The 17,471-nt window shown below is 43.9% G+C and overlaps 1 protein-coding gene across 5 annotated transcripts in view; it reads right to left on the reverse strand.

The window, feature by feature from the left end:
- LOC139377008 (transforming acidic coiled-coil-containing protein 2-like) overlaps positions 1-17,471 on the reverse strand; it is a 63,001-nt gene that overhangs the window by 10,182 nt on the left and 35,348 nt on the right. For all 5 annotated transcript variants that reach the window (XM_071120062.1, XM_071120066.1, XM_071120065.1 and 2 more), the window contains 3 exons: positions 6,619-6,771; positions 5,133-5,209; positions 500-543 (listed from right to left, as the gene is read on the reverse strand). In XM_071120062.1, the coding sequence (XP_070976163.1) occupies positions 500-543; positions 5,133-5,209; positions 6,619-6,771 (274 nt within the window). The remainder of the gene's footprint in view (positions 1-499; positions 544-5,132; positions 5,210-6,618; positions 6,772-17,471) is intronic.

Consider the following 17,471-nt stretch of genomic DNA (forward strand, 5'->3'; position numbering starts at 1 on the left):
ACCAAATATTGATATAAATCCTCTGTGATGTTAAATCCCCTGTGATGTTAAATCCTCTGTGATGTTAAATCCTCTGTGATGTTAAATCCTCTGTGATGTTAAATCCTCTGTGATGTTAAATCCTCTGTAATGTTAAATCCCCTGTGATGTTAAATCCTCTGTGATGTTAAATCCTCTGTAGTGTTAAATCCTCTGTGATGTTAAATCCTCTGTGATGTTAAATCCTCTGTAATGTTAAATCCTCTGTGATGTTAAATCCTCTGTAATGTTAAATCCCCTGTGATGTTAAATCCCCTGTGATGTTAAATCCCCTGTAATGTAAAATAGTGAGTTGTTTATGGCTCATGTCTCATGTCAAATAATTACATTGGATATGTTTTCTTTAGGCACAGATCTAAATGTTGTCGTAACGTTCAAGACAATAATTCTAAAGTATTAAAACCCCTGAGCTTCGCTGGGGATGGGACAGTATGACTGTAGCTGTCAGAGAAACACTCACCAATCATCTGTGCAATGGTCTTCTCATACTCTGACACGATTCTCCTATGAACCACAAACGGCAAAAGATTAATTGATTAAAAAAATACAAATATTCAACACTTTGTTTCATGAGCATGGTTCTGAAAGACACATATGAGTTCTTGGATAGGTAGGTCAAAACACAGGTTGGTTCTGAAAGACACATATGAGTTCTTGGATAGGTAGGTCAAAACACAGGTTGGTTCTGAAAGACACATATGAGTTCTTGGATAGGTAGGTCAAAACACAGGTTGTTTCTGAAAGACACATATGAGTTCTTGGATAGGGAGGTCAAAACACAGGTTGTTTCTGAAAGACACATATGAGTTCTTGGATAGGTAGGTCAAAACACAGGTTGTTCCTGAAAGACACATATGAGTTCTTGGATAGGTAGGTCAAAACACAGGTTGAGTTTTTCTTTGCGTCGGTCCATCACTCACAATGTTATGACTCAAAAATAGGGCTGGTACAACTACTGTATCACTGTGTAACCGATGGTTACGGATCAAGACTGACAAGAAAATATAATAACCGTAAATATATATATATATATATATATATATACATGCACACACAAACAGAATACAGCTGAAGTTGGAAGTTTACATCCATTTAGGTTGGAGTCTTTAAAACTTGTTTTTCAACCACTCCACAAATTTCTTGTAACAAACTATAGTTTTGGCAAGTCGGTTAGGACATCTACTTTGTGCAATGACACAAGTAATTTTTCCAACAATTGTTTACAGACAGATTATTTCACATATAATTCACTGTATCACAATTCCAGTGGGTCAGAAGTTTACATACACTAAGTTGACTGTGCCTTAAACAGCTTGTAAAATTCCAGAAAATGATGTCATGGCTTTAGAAGCTTCTGATAGGCTAATTGACATCATTTGAGTCAATTGGAGGTCTACCTGTGGATGTATTTCAAGGCCTACCTTCAAACTCAGTGCCTATTTGCTTGACATCATGGGAAATCAAAAGAAATCAGCCAAGTCCTCAGAGAAAATAATTGTAGACCTCCACGAGTCTGGTTCATCCATGGGATCAATTTCTAAACACCTGAAGGTACCACGTTCATCTGTTCAAGCAATAGAACGCAAATATAAACACCATGGGACCACGCAGCCATCATACCGCTCAGGAAGGAGAAGCGTTCTGTCTCCTAGAGATTAACGTACTTTGGTGCGAAAAGTGCAAATCAATCCCAGAACATCAGGAATGGCCCTTGAAGATGCTGGAGGAAACAGGTACAAAAGTATCTATATCCACAGTAGAACGAGTCCTATATAGACATAACCTGAAAGCCCGCTCAGCAAGGAAGAAGCCACTGCTCCAAAACCGCCTTAAAAAAAGCCAGACTACGGTTTGCAACTGCACATGGGGACAAAGATCGTACTTTTTGGAGAAATGTCCTCTGGTCTGATGAAACAAAATAGAACTGTTAGGCCATAATGACCATCGTTATGTTTGGAGGAAAAAGGGGGAGGCTTGCAAGTTGAAGGACACCCTCCCAACCGTGAAGCATAGGGGGTGGCAGCATTATGTTGTGGGGGTGCTTTGCTGCAGGAGGGACTGGTGCACTTCACAAAATAGATGGCATCATGAGGTAGGAAAAGTATGTGGATATATTGAAGCAACATCTCAAGTCATCAGTCAGGAAGTTAAAGCTTGGTCACAAATGGGTCTTCCAAATGGACATTGACCCCAAGCATACTTCCAAAGTCGTGGCAAAATGGCTTAAGGACAACAAAGTCAAGGTATTGGAGTGGCCATCACAAAGCCCCGACCTCAATCCCATAGATAATGTGTGGGCAGAACTGAAAAGGCGTGTGCGAGCAAGGTCTACAAACCTGACTCAGTTACACCAGCTCTGTCAGGAGGAATGGGCCAAAAATCACCCAACTTATTGTGGGAATCTTGTAGAAGGCTACCCGAAACGTTTGACCCAAGTTAAACCATTTAAAGTCAATGCTACCAAATACTAATTGAGTGTATGTTAACTTCTGACCCACTGGGAATGTGATGAAAGAATTCAAATCTGAAATAAATCATTCTCTCATTCTCCCTGACCTTAGAGATCCTTATTATTCTCTATGTTTGGTTAGGTCAGGGAGTGACTCGGGTGGGAAAGTCTATGTTTTGTATTTCTCTGTTTTTGATCCTAACTGACCTAAAACAGGGAATTTTTACTAGGATTAAATGTCAGAAATTGTGAAAAACTGAGTTTAAATGTATTTGGCTAAGGTGTGTGTAAACTTCTGACTTCAACTGTATATATACAAATAGTGTATATATATATATATATATATATACACATACAGTAAATATACACATACAGTATACACTATCGTTCAAAAGTTTGGGGTCACTTAGAAATGTTCTTGTTTTTGAAAAACAAGCTCATTTTTTGTCCATTAAAATAACATCAAATTGATCAGAAATACTGTGTAGACATTGTTAATGACTATTGTAGCTGATTTTTCATGAAATATCTACATAGGCGTACAGAGGCCCATCATCAGCAACCATCACTCCTGTGTTCCAATGGCAGGTTGTGTTAGCTAATCCAAGTTTATAATTTTAAAAGGCTAATTGATCATTAGAAACCATTTTGCAATTATGTTAGCTGAAAACTGTTGTCCTGATTAAAGAAGCAATAAAACAGGCCTTCTTTAGACTAGTTGAGTAATTGGAGCATCAGCATTTGTGGGTTTGATTACAGGCTCAAAATGTCCAGAAATAAAGTACTGTCTTCTGAAACTCATCAGTCTATTCTTGTTCTGAGAAATGAAGGCTATTCCATGCGAAAAATTGCTTTTGCTTTTAAAATGATACATTTTGGATTAGCTAACACAAAGTGCCATTGGAACACAGGAGTGATGGTTGCTGATAATGGGCCTCTGTAGATATTCCATTACAAATAATCTGCCGTTTCCAGCTACAACAGTCATTCACAACATTAACAATGTCTACACTGTATTTCTGATCAATTTGATGTTATTTTAAATGAACAATAGATTTGCATTTCTTTTAAAAACAAGGTCAGGGGAAAAAGTATAAATGTATGTACTAAAAACTATTATTTTCTTTAGGAATGTAGTAAAGTAAAAGTTGTCAAAAATATAAATAGTAAAGTACACATACCCTCCAAAAAACAAATGAAGTAGTATTTTAAAGTATTTTTACATAAGTACTTTACACCTTTACACATGTCAAGAAAGAAAACTAGTAGCATGATACAGGAACTATAGTATTTACAAAGACTGCATATACTGTACGTCGGAGCAGGTCAGCCTGTAGACATAACATCAGCACACACAACAGCAATGCTTTTGGACGCATGCGTTTAGTCTTTTTCAGACAGCTTTGTTTTGTTGTTGTCGGATAGAGAGGTAAGCGGGTGGATTAGCCTTGCCTCCCCTCTTAGCTACTTAACCCTCCTTATCGTTGGGGCCAATCAGCCTAATGAAATAAGTCCCCTAGTTAATCTGAACTACACTCTTACAAAAAAAACTGGGATATCTACAAACTAAAAAGGTTATTTTTGGATGTCCCCATAGGAGAACCCTTTGAAGAACCCCTTTTTGGTTCCAGGTAGAAACGTTTTGGGATCCATGTAGAACAATTTCCACAGAGGGTTCTACATGGATCCTAAAAGGGTTCTACCTGTAACAAAGTAGGGTTCTACCTGGAACAAAAAAGGGTTCTACCTGGAACAAAAAAGGGTTCTACCTGGAACAAAAAGGGGTTCTACCTGGAACAAAAAGGGGTTCTACCTGGAACAAAAAGGGTTCTACCTGGAACAGAAAAGGGTTCTACCTGGAACAAAAAGGGTTCTACCTGAAACAGAAAAGGGTTCTACCTGGAACAAAAAGGGTTCTACCTGGAACAAAAAGGGTTCTACCTGGAACAGAAAAGGGTTATACCTGGAACAAAAAGGGTTCTACCTGGAACAAAAAGGGTTCTACCTGGAACAGAAAAGGGTTCTACCTGGAACAAAAAGGGGTTCTACCTGAAACAGAAAAGGGTTCTACCTGGAACAAAAAGGGGTTCTACCTGAAACAGAAAATGGTTCTATCTGGAACAGAAAAGGGTTCTACCTGGAACAAAAAGGGTTCTACCTGGAACAAAAAGGGTTCTACCTGGAACAGAAAAGGGTTCTACCTGGAACAAAAAGGGGTTCTACCTGGAACAAAAAGAGGTTCTACCTGGAACAGAAAAGGGTTCTACCTGGAACAAAAAGGGGTTATCTTATGGGGACAGTTGAAGAACCCTTTTGGAAACCTTTTTACTAAGAGGGTATGCTCTCCTCTCTAGATGGACACCACCACCGCTCTACACCAACCTGACTGTTGTCATAGTGATGTGACCGGCTGTTCTCAAGGTAACGTGACTGACTGTTGTCATAGTAACGTGACTGACTGTTGTCATAGTAACGTGACTGACTGTTGTCATAGTGACGTGACCCACTGTTGTCATAGTAACGTGACTGACTGTTGTCATAGTAACGTGACTGGCTGTTCTCAAGGTAACGTGACTGACCGTTGTCAAGGTAATGTGACACCATTGTCAAGGTAACGTGACTGACTGACAGTTGATCCTCTCACCTCATCTCCAGCACTTCCTGTCGACTGTCCTCGTACTTCCTCTGCCACTCCAGGACCTCCTTCTCCTTGGACACGATCTGAGAGGGAGGAAGGGAGAACTTTAGTAGGTGCAGTTCATGTACACATCAGGAGAAAAACTATGAAGGGATCTGTCTGTATAAGGTAAACATTTGTATGAATATGACTACTACTGAATGTCAACCTGTTCCTCCAACACAGTAACACTCCCGCTTTGAGGACAATACAGTGCCACTGACACGGCCTGCAACGAAAACATGCGGTCTCTCCTTCACTGCAGCCGAGGTGAGTAAGACATTTAAACGTGTTAACCCTCGCAAGGCTGCAGGCCCAGACGGCATCCCCAGCCGCGCCCTCAGAGCATGCGCAGACCAGCTGGCCGGTGTGTTTACGGACATATTCAATCAATCCCTATACCAGTCTGCTGTTCCCACATGCTTCAAGAGGGCCACCATTGTTCCTGTTCCCAAGAAAGCTAAGGTAACTGAGCTAAACGACTACGCAGCAGCGCCTCTTCAACCTCAGGAGGCTGAAGAAATTTGGCTTGTCACCAAAAGCACTCACAAACTTCTACAGATGCACAATCGAGAGCATCCTGTCGGGCTGTATCACCGCCTGGTACGGCAACTGCTCCGCCCTCAACCGTAAGGTTCTCCAGAGGGTAGTGAGGTCTGCACAACGCATCACCGGGGGCAAACTACCTGCCCTCCAGGACACCTACACCACCCGATGTCACAAGAAGGCCATAAAGATCATCAAGGACATCAACCACCCGAGCCACTGCCTGTTCACCCCGCTATCATCCAGAAGGCGAGGTCAGTACAGGTGCATCAAAGCTGGGACCGAGAGACTGAAAAACAGCTTCTATCTCAAGGCCATCAGACTGTTAAACAGCCACCACTAACACGGAGTGGCTGCTGCCAACACACTGACACTGACTCAACTCCAGCCACTTTAATAATGGGAATTGATGGGAAATGATGTAAATATATCACTAGCCACTTTAAACAATGCTACCTTATATAATGTTACTTACCCTACATTATTCATCTCATATGCATACGTATATACTGTACTCTATATCATCGACTTTATCCTTATGTAATACATGTATCACTAGCCACTTTAACTATGCCACTTTGTTTACATACTCATCTCATATGTATATACTGTACTCGATACCATCTACTGTATCTTGCCTATGCTGCTCTGTACCATCACTCATTCATATATCCTTATGTACATATTCTTTATCCCCTTACACTGTGTACAAGACAGTAGTTTTGGAATTGTTAGTTAGATTACTTGTTATTACTGCATTGTCGGAACTAGAAGCACAAGCATTTCGCTACACTCGCATTAACATCTGCTAACCATGTGTATGTGACAAATAAAATTTGATTTGATTTGACAATGGATATGAATTTGACAGTAGTGAGTGGTGTGGGTGGTGTGGGTAGAGGGGCACCTCTTCTCGTGCGATGCCCAGAGAGTAATCTAGGTCTTTGGGTAGGTAGGGGCTCTCCCTTTCCCCGTCTCCGTAGCTCGCCGTCCGGGTGCAATTCTTGGTCACCATGCTGTCCCTGTCCACTGTTGATGACATCACTTCTCTGTCTCTCTGCTGCCCAGGTCAAGCGTCAGGGAAGAGGAAGAGGAAGAGGAGGGGGGAGAGAGACAGGTACAGACAGTTGGTTAGGTATCTGGTTGATCTAATGGTTGTTTCTGGTAGCTTTCCCAGAATCCCCAGGTTTTTCCAAAAATCCCAGTGGGAAGATTCTGGAATCAGCAGGGAATGAGCAGGGAATGAGCAGGCAATCAGCAGGGAATCAGCTGGGAATCAGAAGGGAATGAGCAGGGAATCAGCAGGGAATCAGCAGGGAATGAGCAGGGAATCAGCAGGGAATTAGCAGGGAATGAGCAGGGAATCAGCAGGGAATCAGCAGGGAATCAGCTGGGAATCAGCAGGGAATCAGCAGTGAATCAGTAGGGAATCAGCAGGGAATCAGCAGGGAATCAGCAGGGAATCAGCAGGGAATCAGCAGGGAATGAGCAGGGAATCAGCAGGGAATCAGCTGGGAATCAGCAGGGAATGAGCAGGACATCTGGAATCCTTCCTGTAAAACAACAACAGGGAAAGTTACCTGCATTTAAAACCCTACAGACAACATAATACACTCTTTATAGGATCCTGAACTAAACCAAACCCCTATGTAGCATCGTATTGGATCAGAAAGATGCCCCCACACCACAGCCAAACTCTATATGCAAAATGAGGCAGCCTCTGCAATGATGGTAGCTACAAAGTGGGATCCTTGGGACTTCCCTACTCTAAACCTAACCTTACCCCTACCCTAACCTTTGCCTAACCTCTACTCTACTCTAAACCTAACCTTAACCCCTACCATAACCTTTACCTAACCCCTACCCTACCCTACTCCTAACCGTAACCCCTACCCTACACTTAACCGTAACCTTAACCATAACCTTTACCTAACCCCTACCCTACCCTACACCTAACCGTAACCTCTACCCTAACCTTAACCCCTACCATAACCTTTACCTAGCCCCTACCCTACCCTACACCTAACCGTAACCCCTACCCTAAACTTAACCTTAACGTTAACCATAACCTTTACCTAACCTCTACCCTACCCCACACTTAACCGTAACCCCTAAACTTAACCTTAACGTTAACCATAACCTTTACCTAGCCCCTACCCTACACCTAACCGTAACCCCTACCCTAAACTTAACCTTAATGTTAACCATAACCTTTACCTAGCCCCTACCCTACCCTACACCTAACCGTAACCCCTACCCTAAACTTAACCTTAACGTTAACCATAACCTTTACCTAACCCCTACCCTACCCTACACCTAACTGTAACCCCTACCCTAAACTTAACCTTAACGTTAACCATAACCTTTACCTAGCCCCTACCCTACCCTACAACTAACCGTAACCCCTACCCTAAACTTAACCTTAACGTTAACCATAACCTTTACCTAGCCCCTACCCTACCCTACACCTAACTGTAACCCCTACCCTAAACTTAACCTTAACGTTAACCATAACCTTTACCTAGCCCCTACCCTACCCTACACCTAACCGCAACCCCTACCCTAACCCTTAACCATAACGTTAACCATAACCTTTACCTAGCCCCTACCCTACCCTACACCTAACTGTAACCCCTACCCTAAACTTAACCTTAACGTTAACCATAACCTTTACCTAGCCCCTACCCTACCCCACACTTAACCGTAACCCCTACCCTAAACTTAACCTTAACGTTAACCATAACCTTTACCTAGCCTCTACCCTACCCCACACCTAACCGCAACCCCTACCCTAACCTTAACCATAACGTTAACCATAACCTTTACCTAGCCCCTACCCTACCCTACACCTAACCGTAACCCCTACCCTAAACTTAACCTTAACGTTAACCATAACCTTTACCTAACCCCTACCCTAACCCTTAACCATAACGTTAACCATAACCTTTACCTAACCCTTAACTTTAACGTTAACCATAACCTTTACCTAACCTCTACCCTACCCCACACCTAACCGCAACCCCTACCCTAACCTTAACCATAACGTTAACCATAACCTTTACCTCTCCCCTACCCTACCCTACACCTAACCGTAACCCCTACCCTAAACTTAACCTTAACGTTAACCATAACCTTTACCTAACCCCTACCCTACCCTACACCTAACTGTAACCCCTACCCTAAACTTAACCTTCATGTTAACCATAACCTTTACCTAGCCCCTACCCTACCCTACACCTAACCGTAACCCCTACCCTAAACTTAACCTTAACGTTAACCATAACCTTTACCTAGCCCCTACCCTACCCCACACTTAACCGTAACCCTTACCCTAAACTTAACCTTAACGTTAACCATAACCTTTACCTAACCCCTACCCTACCCCACACCTAACTGTAACCCCTACCCTAAACTTAACCTTAACGTTAACCATAACCTTTACCTAACCCCTACCCTACCCTACACCTAACTGTAACCCCTACCCTTAACTTAACCTTCATGTTAACCATAACCTTTACCTAGCCCCTACCCTACCCTACACCTAACCGTAACCCCTACCCTAAACTTAACCTTAACGTTAACCATAACCTTTACCTAGCCCCTACCCTACCCTACACCTAACTGTAACCCCTACCCTAACCCTTAACCTTAACGTTAACCATAACCTTTACCTAGCCCCCACCCTACCCTACACCTAACCGTAACCCCTACCCTAAACTTAACCTTAACGTTAACCATAACCTTTACCTAGCCCCTACCCTACCCCACACTTAACCGTAACCCCTACCCTAAACTTAACCTTAACGTTAACCATAACCTTTACCTAACCCCTACCCTACCCCACACCTAACTGTAACCCCTACCCTAAACTTAACCTTAACGTTAACCATAACCTTTACCTAACCCCTACCCTACCCTACACCTAACTGTAACCCCTACCCTTAACTTAACCTTCATGTTAACCATAACCTTTACCTAGCCCCTACCCTACCCTACACCTAACCGTAACCCCTACCCTAAACTTAACCTTAACGTTAACCATAACCTTTACCTAGCCCCTACCCTACCCTACACCTAACTGTAACCCCTACCCTAACCCTTAACCTTAACGTTAACCATAACCTTTACCTAGCCCCTACCCTACCCTACACCTAACCGTAACCCCTACCCTAAACTTAACCTTAACGTTAACCATAACCTTTACCTAGCCCCTACCCTACCCCACACTTAACCGTAACCCCTACCCTAAACTTAACCTTAACGTTAACCATAACCTTTACCTAACCCCTACCCTACCCTACACCTAACTGTAACCCCTACCCTAAACTTAACCTTAACGTTAACCATAACCTTTACCTAACCCCTACCCTACCCTACACCTAACTGTAACCCCTACCCTAAACTTAACCTTAACGTTAACCATAACCTTTACCTAGCCCCTACCCTACCCTACACCTAACCGTAACCCCTACCCTAAACTTAACCTTAACGTTAACCATAACCTTTACCTAACCCCTACCCTAACCCTTAACCATAACCTTAACCATAACCTTTACCTAACCCTTAACCTTAACGTTAACCATAACCTTTACCTAACCTCTACCCTACCCCACACCTAACCGCAACCCCTACCCTAACCTTAACCATAACGTTAACCATAACCTTTACCTCTCCCCTACCCTACCCTACACCTAACCGTAACCCCTACCCTAAACTTAACCTTAACGTTAACCATAACCTTTACCTAACCCCTACCCTACCCTACACCTAACTGTAACCCCTACCCTGAACTTAACCTTCATGTTAACCATAACCTTTACCTAGCCCCTACCCTACCCTACACCTAACCGTAACCCCTACCCTAAACTTAACCTTAGCGTTAACCATAACCTTTACCTAGCCCCTACCCTACCCCACACTTAACCGTAACCCCTACCCTAAACTTAACCTTAACGTTAACCATAACCTTTACCTAACCCCTACCCTACCTCACACCTAACTGTAACCCCTACCCTAAACTTAACCTTAACGTTAACCATAACCTTTACCTAACCCCTACCCTACCCTACACCTAACTGTAACCCCTACCCTTAACTTAACCTTCATGTTAACCATAACCTTTACCTAGCCCCTACCCTACCCTACACCTAACCGTAACCCCTACCCTAAACTTAACCTTAACGTTAACCATAACCTTTACCTAGCCCCTACCCTACCCTACACCTAACTGTAACCCCTACCCTAACCCTTAACCTTAACGTTAACCATAACCTTTACCTAGCCCCTACCCTACCCTACACCTAACCGTAACCCCTACCCTAAACTTAACCTTAACGTTAACCATAACCTTTACCTAGCCCCTACCCTACCCCACACTTAACCGTAGCCCCTACCCTAAACTTAACCTTAACGTTAACCATAACCTTTACCTAGCCCCTACCCTACCCTACACCTAACTGTAACCCCTACCCTAAACTTAACCTTAACGTTAACCATAACCTTTACCTAACCCCTACCCTACCCTACACCTAACTGTAACCCCTACCCTAAACTTAACCTTAACGTTAACCATAACCTTTACCTAACCCCTACCCTACCCTACACCTAACTGTAACCCCTACCCTAAACTTAACCTTAACGTTAACCATAACCTTTACCTAGCCCCTACCCTACCCCACACTTAACCGTAACCCCTACCCTAAACTTAACCTTAACGTTAACCATAACCTTTACCTAACCTCTACCCTACCCCACACCTAACCGCAACCCCTACCCTAACCTTAACCATAACGTTAACCATAACCTTTACCTAGCCCCTACCCTACCCTACACCTAACCGTAACCCCTACCCTAAACTTAACCTTAACGTTAACCATAACCTTTACCTAACCCCTACCCTACCCTACACCTAACTGTAACCCCTACCCTAAACTTAACCTTAACGTTAACCATAACCTTTACCTAACCCCTACCCTACCCTACACCTAACTGTAACCCCTACCCTAAACTTAACCTTAACGTTAACCATAACCTTTACCTAGCCCCTACCCTACCCCACACTTAACCGTAACCCCTACCCTAAACTTAACCTTAACGTTAACCATAACCTTTACCTAACCTCTACCCTACCCCACACCTAACCGCAACCCCTACCCTAACCTTAACCATAACGTTAACCATAACCTTTACCTAGCCCCTACCCTACCCTACACCTAACCGTAACCCCTACCCTAAACTTAACCTTAACGTTAACCATAACCTTTACCTAACCCCTACCCTACCCTACACCTAACTGTAACCCCTACCCTAAACTTAACCTTCATGTTAACCATAACCTTTACCTAGCCCCTACCCTACCCTACACCTAACCGTAACCCCTACCCTAAACTTAACCTTAACGTTAACCATAACCTTTACCTAGCCCCTACCCTACCCCACACTTAACCGTAACCCCTACCCTAAACTTAACCTTAACGTTAACCATAACCTTTACCTAACCCCTACCCTACCCCACACCTAACTGTAACCCCTACCCTAAACTTAACCTTAACGTTAACCATAACCTTTACCTAGCCCCTACCCTACCCTACACCTAACTGTAACCCCTACCCTAAACTTAACCTTAACGTTAACCATAACCTTTACCTATCCCCTACCCTACCCCACACTTAACCGTAACCCCTACCCTAAACTTAACCTTAACGTTAACCATAACCTTTACCTAGCCCCTACCCTACCCTACACCTAACTGTAACCCCTACCCTAAACTTAACCTTAACGTTAACCATAACCTTTACCTAACCCCTACCCTACCCTACACCTAACTGTAACCCCTACCCTAAACTTAACCTTAACGTTAACCATAACCTTTACCTAACCCCTACCCTACCCTACACCTAACTGTAACCCCTACCCTAAACTTAACCTTAACGTTAACCATAACCTTTACCTAACCCCTACCCTACCCTACACTTAACCGTAACCCCTACCCTAAACTTAACCTTAACGTTAACCATAACCTTTACCTAACCTCTACCCTACACCTAACCGTAACCTCTACCCTAACCCTTAACCTTAACGTTAACCATAACCTTTACCTAACCCCTACCCTACCCTACACCTAACCGTAACCCCTACCCTAAACTTAACCTTAACGTTAACCATAACCTTTACCTAACCCCTACCCTACCCTACACCTAACCGTAACCCCTACCCTAAACTTAACCTTAACGTTAACCATAACCTTTACCTAGCCCCTACCCTACACCTAACTGTAACCTCTACCCTAACCCTTAACCATAACGTTAACCATAACCTTTACCTAACCCCTACTTGAACTATTTTAAATGTGAACTTCAATGGGGTTACATCAGAGTTAGACGTCCCAAGGATCCCTCTTAGATTTTTCCCTGCAATGATGCTCCTGGAGGTTTGGGCAGCTGGTAGCAACATAAGCAATCGTCAATCCCAGAGCTGTGGCCCTGTGATTGGCTGAAGCTGCAACAGCTTGGCTGTGATTGGGTCCAGGCAAGGGAAAGAGGCGGTATTGCTGGGGGAGGGATAGGAATAGGGTAGCAGCTAGGGTTGTGCCGGTCAACCGGTAATTGACTGTTAATTAACGTAAACACATTTAGCATGTCCTGGCTTCCACACACAGCCTACAAGCCACTGATATGCAGACCTTTGGAACAGCTACATTTTAAAAAGTCTAATAAATCCATATAATATATCCTACACCATCACAATAAATCCATTTATTTTAGACAGGTCTAAATAAACATTATGATATGAAGAAAATGTATTCTATTTCAGAAGAAGTTGTCCTGATGTTAGGTCCTGATCTGGCTGTGCCACATGGCTGTGGGCTACATACTCTGAGTTGTCTTCATGTTAGGTCCTGATCTGGCTGTGCCACATGGCTGTGGGCTACATACTCTGAGTTGTCTTCATGTTAGGTCCTGATCTGGCTGTGCCACATGGCTGTGGGCTACATACTCTGAGTTGTCTTCATGTTAGGTCCTGATCTGGCTGTGCCACATGGCTGTGGGCTACATACTCTGAGTTGTCTTCATGTTAGGTCCTGATCTTGCTGTGCCACATGGCTGTGGGCTACACTAGTTCATTTAGCAGACAAGATTAGCTTATAATTCCGTGGCATTATTTTACAGTATGAAGAATACAATTGAACAAAGCTGAATAAAATCGAAAGGATGTTTTCTACAAACGATTTGAGAGAGTGCGGATATTCTGTGTTGAGCGTTTTGGGTAATATGTTGGGTAATACGTTGGGTAATATGTGTTGATTTTTAATACATTGTTAGGCTGCATGATGCGACTCTAATGATGATTTGAAAAAAGTAGCATGACAGGCATGAGCTCTGTTTTGTTTTTTTGAGCAGGCTGCACACACTTCATCAGTCTCTCATTCACAATTTGACAAGCACTTGATAATGCCCTGAATTTCTCAGCAGCATCCCCTTAGTGTGGCTGCAATGCCACCTAAAAAAATAATCCATGCCTTTTGCACCCAGTGGCCATTGTGCCTTGGGCTGAATATAATAATTATAATTCAGTCAGACAACAACATTGACGAATACGCTGATTCGGTGAGCGAGTTCATTAGAACGTGCGTTGAAGATGTCGTTCCCATAGCAACAATTAAAACATTCCCAAACCAGAAACTGTGGATTGACGGCAGCATTCGTGTGAAACTGAAAGTGCGAACCACTGCTTTTAATCAGAGCAAGGTGACCGGAAACATGACCGAATACAAACAGTGTAACTATTCCCTCCGCAAGGCAATCAAACAAGCTAAGCGTCAGTATAGAGACAAAGTAGAGTCACAATTCAACGGCTCAGACACAAGAGGCATGTGGCAGGGTCTACAGTCAATCACGGATTACAAAAAGAAAACCAGCCCCTTCACGGACCAGGATGTCTTGCTCCCAGGCAGACTAAATCACTTTTTTGCCCGCTTTGAGGACAATACAGTGCCACTGACACGGCCCGCAACTAAAACATGCGGACTCTCCTTCACTGCAGCCGACGTGAGGAAAAAATTTAAACGTGTCAACCCTCGCAAGGCTGCAGGCCCAGACGGCATCCCCAGCCGCGCCCTCAGAGCATGCGCAGACCAGCTGGCTGGTGTGTTTACGGACATATTCAATCAATCCCTATCCCAGTTTGTTGTTCCCACATGCTTCAAGAGGGCCACCATTGTTCCTGTTCCCAAGAAAGCTAAGGTAACTGAGCTAAACGACTACCGCCCCGTAGCACTCACTTCCGTCATCATGAAGTGCTTTGAGAGACTAGTCAAGGACCATATCACCTCCACCCTACCTGACAACCTAGACCCACTCCAATTTGCTTACTGCCCAAATAGGTCCACAGACGATGCAATCTCAACCACACTGCACACTGCCCTAACCCATCTGGACAAGAGGAATACCTATGTGAGAATGCTGTTCATCGACTACAGCTCGGCATTTAACACCATAGTGCCCTCCAAGCTCGTCATCAAGCTCGAGACCCTGGGTCTCGACCCCGCCCTGTGCAACTGGGTACTGGACTTCCTGACGGGCCGCCCCCAGGTGGTGAGGGTAGGCAACAACATTTCCACCCCGCTGATCCTCAACACTGGGGCCCCACGAGGGTGCGTTCTGAGCCCTCTCCTGTACTCCCTGTTCACCCACGACTGCGTGGCTACGCACGCCTCCAACTCAATCATCAAGTTTGCAGACGACACAACAGTGGTAGGCTTGATTACCAACAACGACGAGACGGCCTACAGGGAGGAGGTGAGGGCCCTCGGAGTGTGGTGTCAGGAAAATAACCTCACACTCAACGTCAACAAAACTAAGGAGATGATTGTGGACTTCAGGAAACAGCAGAGGGAACACCCCCCTATCCATATCGATGGAACAGTAGTGGAGAGGGTAGTAAGTTTTGAGTTCCTCGGCGTACACATCACAGACAAACTGAATTGGTCCACCCACACAGACAGCATCGTGAAGAAGGCGCAGCAGCGCCTCTTCAAACTCAGGAGGCTGAAGAAATTTGTCTTGTCACCAAAAGCACTCACAAACTTCTACAGATGCACAATCGAGAGCATCCTGTCGGGCTGTATCACCGCCTGGTACGGCAACTGCTCCGCCCACAACCTTAAGGCTCTCCAGAGGGTAGTGAGGTCTGCACAACGCATCACTGGGGGCAAACTACCTGCCCTCCAGGACACCTACACCACCGGATGTCACAGGAAGGCCATAAAGATCATCAAGGACATCAACCACCCGAGCCACTGCCTGTTCACCCCGCTATCATCCAGAAGGCGAGGTCAGTACAGGTGCATCAAAGCTGGGACCGAGAGACTGAAAAACAGCTTCTATCTCAAGGCCATCAGACTGTTAAACAGCCACCACTAACGTTGAGTGGCTGCTGCCAACACACTGACTCAACTCCAACCACTGTAATAATGGGAATTGATGGGAAATGATGTAAAATATATCACTAGCCACTTTAAACAATGGTACCTAATATAATGTTTACATACCCTACATTATTCATCTCATATGTATATTTATATACTGTACTCTATATCATCTACTGCATCTTTATGTAATACATGTATCACTAGCCACTTTAACTATGCCACTTTGTTTACATACTCATCTCATATGTATATACTGCACTCAATACCATCTACTGTATCTTGCCTATGCCGCTCTGTACCATCACTCATTCATATATCTTCATGTACATATTCTTTATCCCCTTACACTTGTGTCTATAAGGTAGTAGTTTTGGAATTGTTAGTTAGATTACTTGTTATTACTGCATTGTCGGAACTAGAAGCACAAGCATTTCGCTACACTCGCATTAACATCTGCTAACCATGTGTATGTGACAAATAACATTTGATTTGATTTGATTTGATTTATAATTCCCTTCTCCCGGCTGCGTGCTCCGAAGCACCTCTCACTCACATGGCTCTCAGATATCTCAGTTCCTATTAGCCAATGCCTGTTAAGTAATCTCACAGGCTACAAGTGAAGACAGACACATTTGGGACGCAACTGCGCGGGTCCTTATAGAATTCCGAGGCGCATATTGTAAGTGAAGATTGTATGTATGTATGTAATGCTTTAATTATAAAGTAGATTTTGTTTTTAGTGGTGAAAATTATCTTTGAGGCATTTGAAACTCACGCACTGCGTATGTATGTAGTCCCTTGTAAAGCGGATTAATGTGTATATTTTATTAAGAAGAAGCATCATACCACCCTGCATACCACTGCTGGCTTGCTTCTGAAGCTAAGCAGGGTTGGTCCTGGTCAGTTCCTGGATGGCAGACCAGATGCTGCTGGAAGTGGTGTTGGAGAGCCAGTAGGAGGCACTCTTTCCTCTGGTCTAGAAAAAATATCCCAATGCCCCAGGGCAGTGATTGGGCACTGCCCTGTGTAGGGTGCCGTCTTTCGGATGGGAAGTTAAACGGGTATCCTGACTCTCTGAGGTCATTAAAGATCCCATGGCACTTATCGTAAGAGTAGAGGTGTTAACCCTGGTGTCCTGACTCTCTGAGGTCATTAAAGATCCCATGGCACTTATTGTAAGAGTAGGGGCGTTAAACCTGGTGTCCTGGCTGAATTCCCAATCTGGCCCTCACACCATCACGGTCACCAAATAATCCCCAGTTTTCAATTGACTCATTCATCCCCCTCCTCTCCCCTGTAATTATTCCCCAGGTCGTTGCTGCAAATGAGAA

The sequence above is a fragment of the Oncorhynchus clarkii genome, chromosome 20, assembly GCF_045791955.1.
Source record: "Oncorhynchus clarkii lewisi isolate Uvic-CL-2024 chromosome 20, UVic_Ocla_1.0, whole genome shotgun sequence".
Taxonomy (NCBI): domain Eukaryota; kingdom Metazoa; phylum Chordata; class Actinopteri; order Salmoniformes; family Salmonidae; genus Oncorhynchus; species Oncorhynchus clarkii.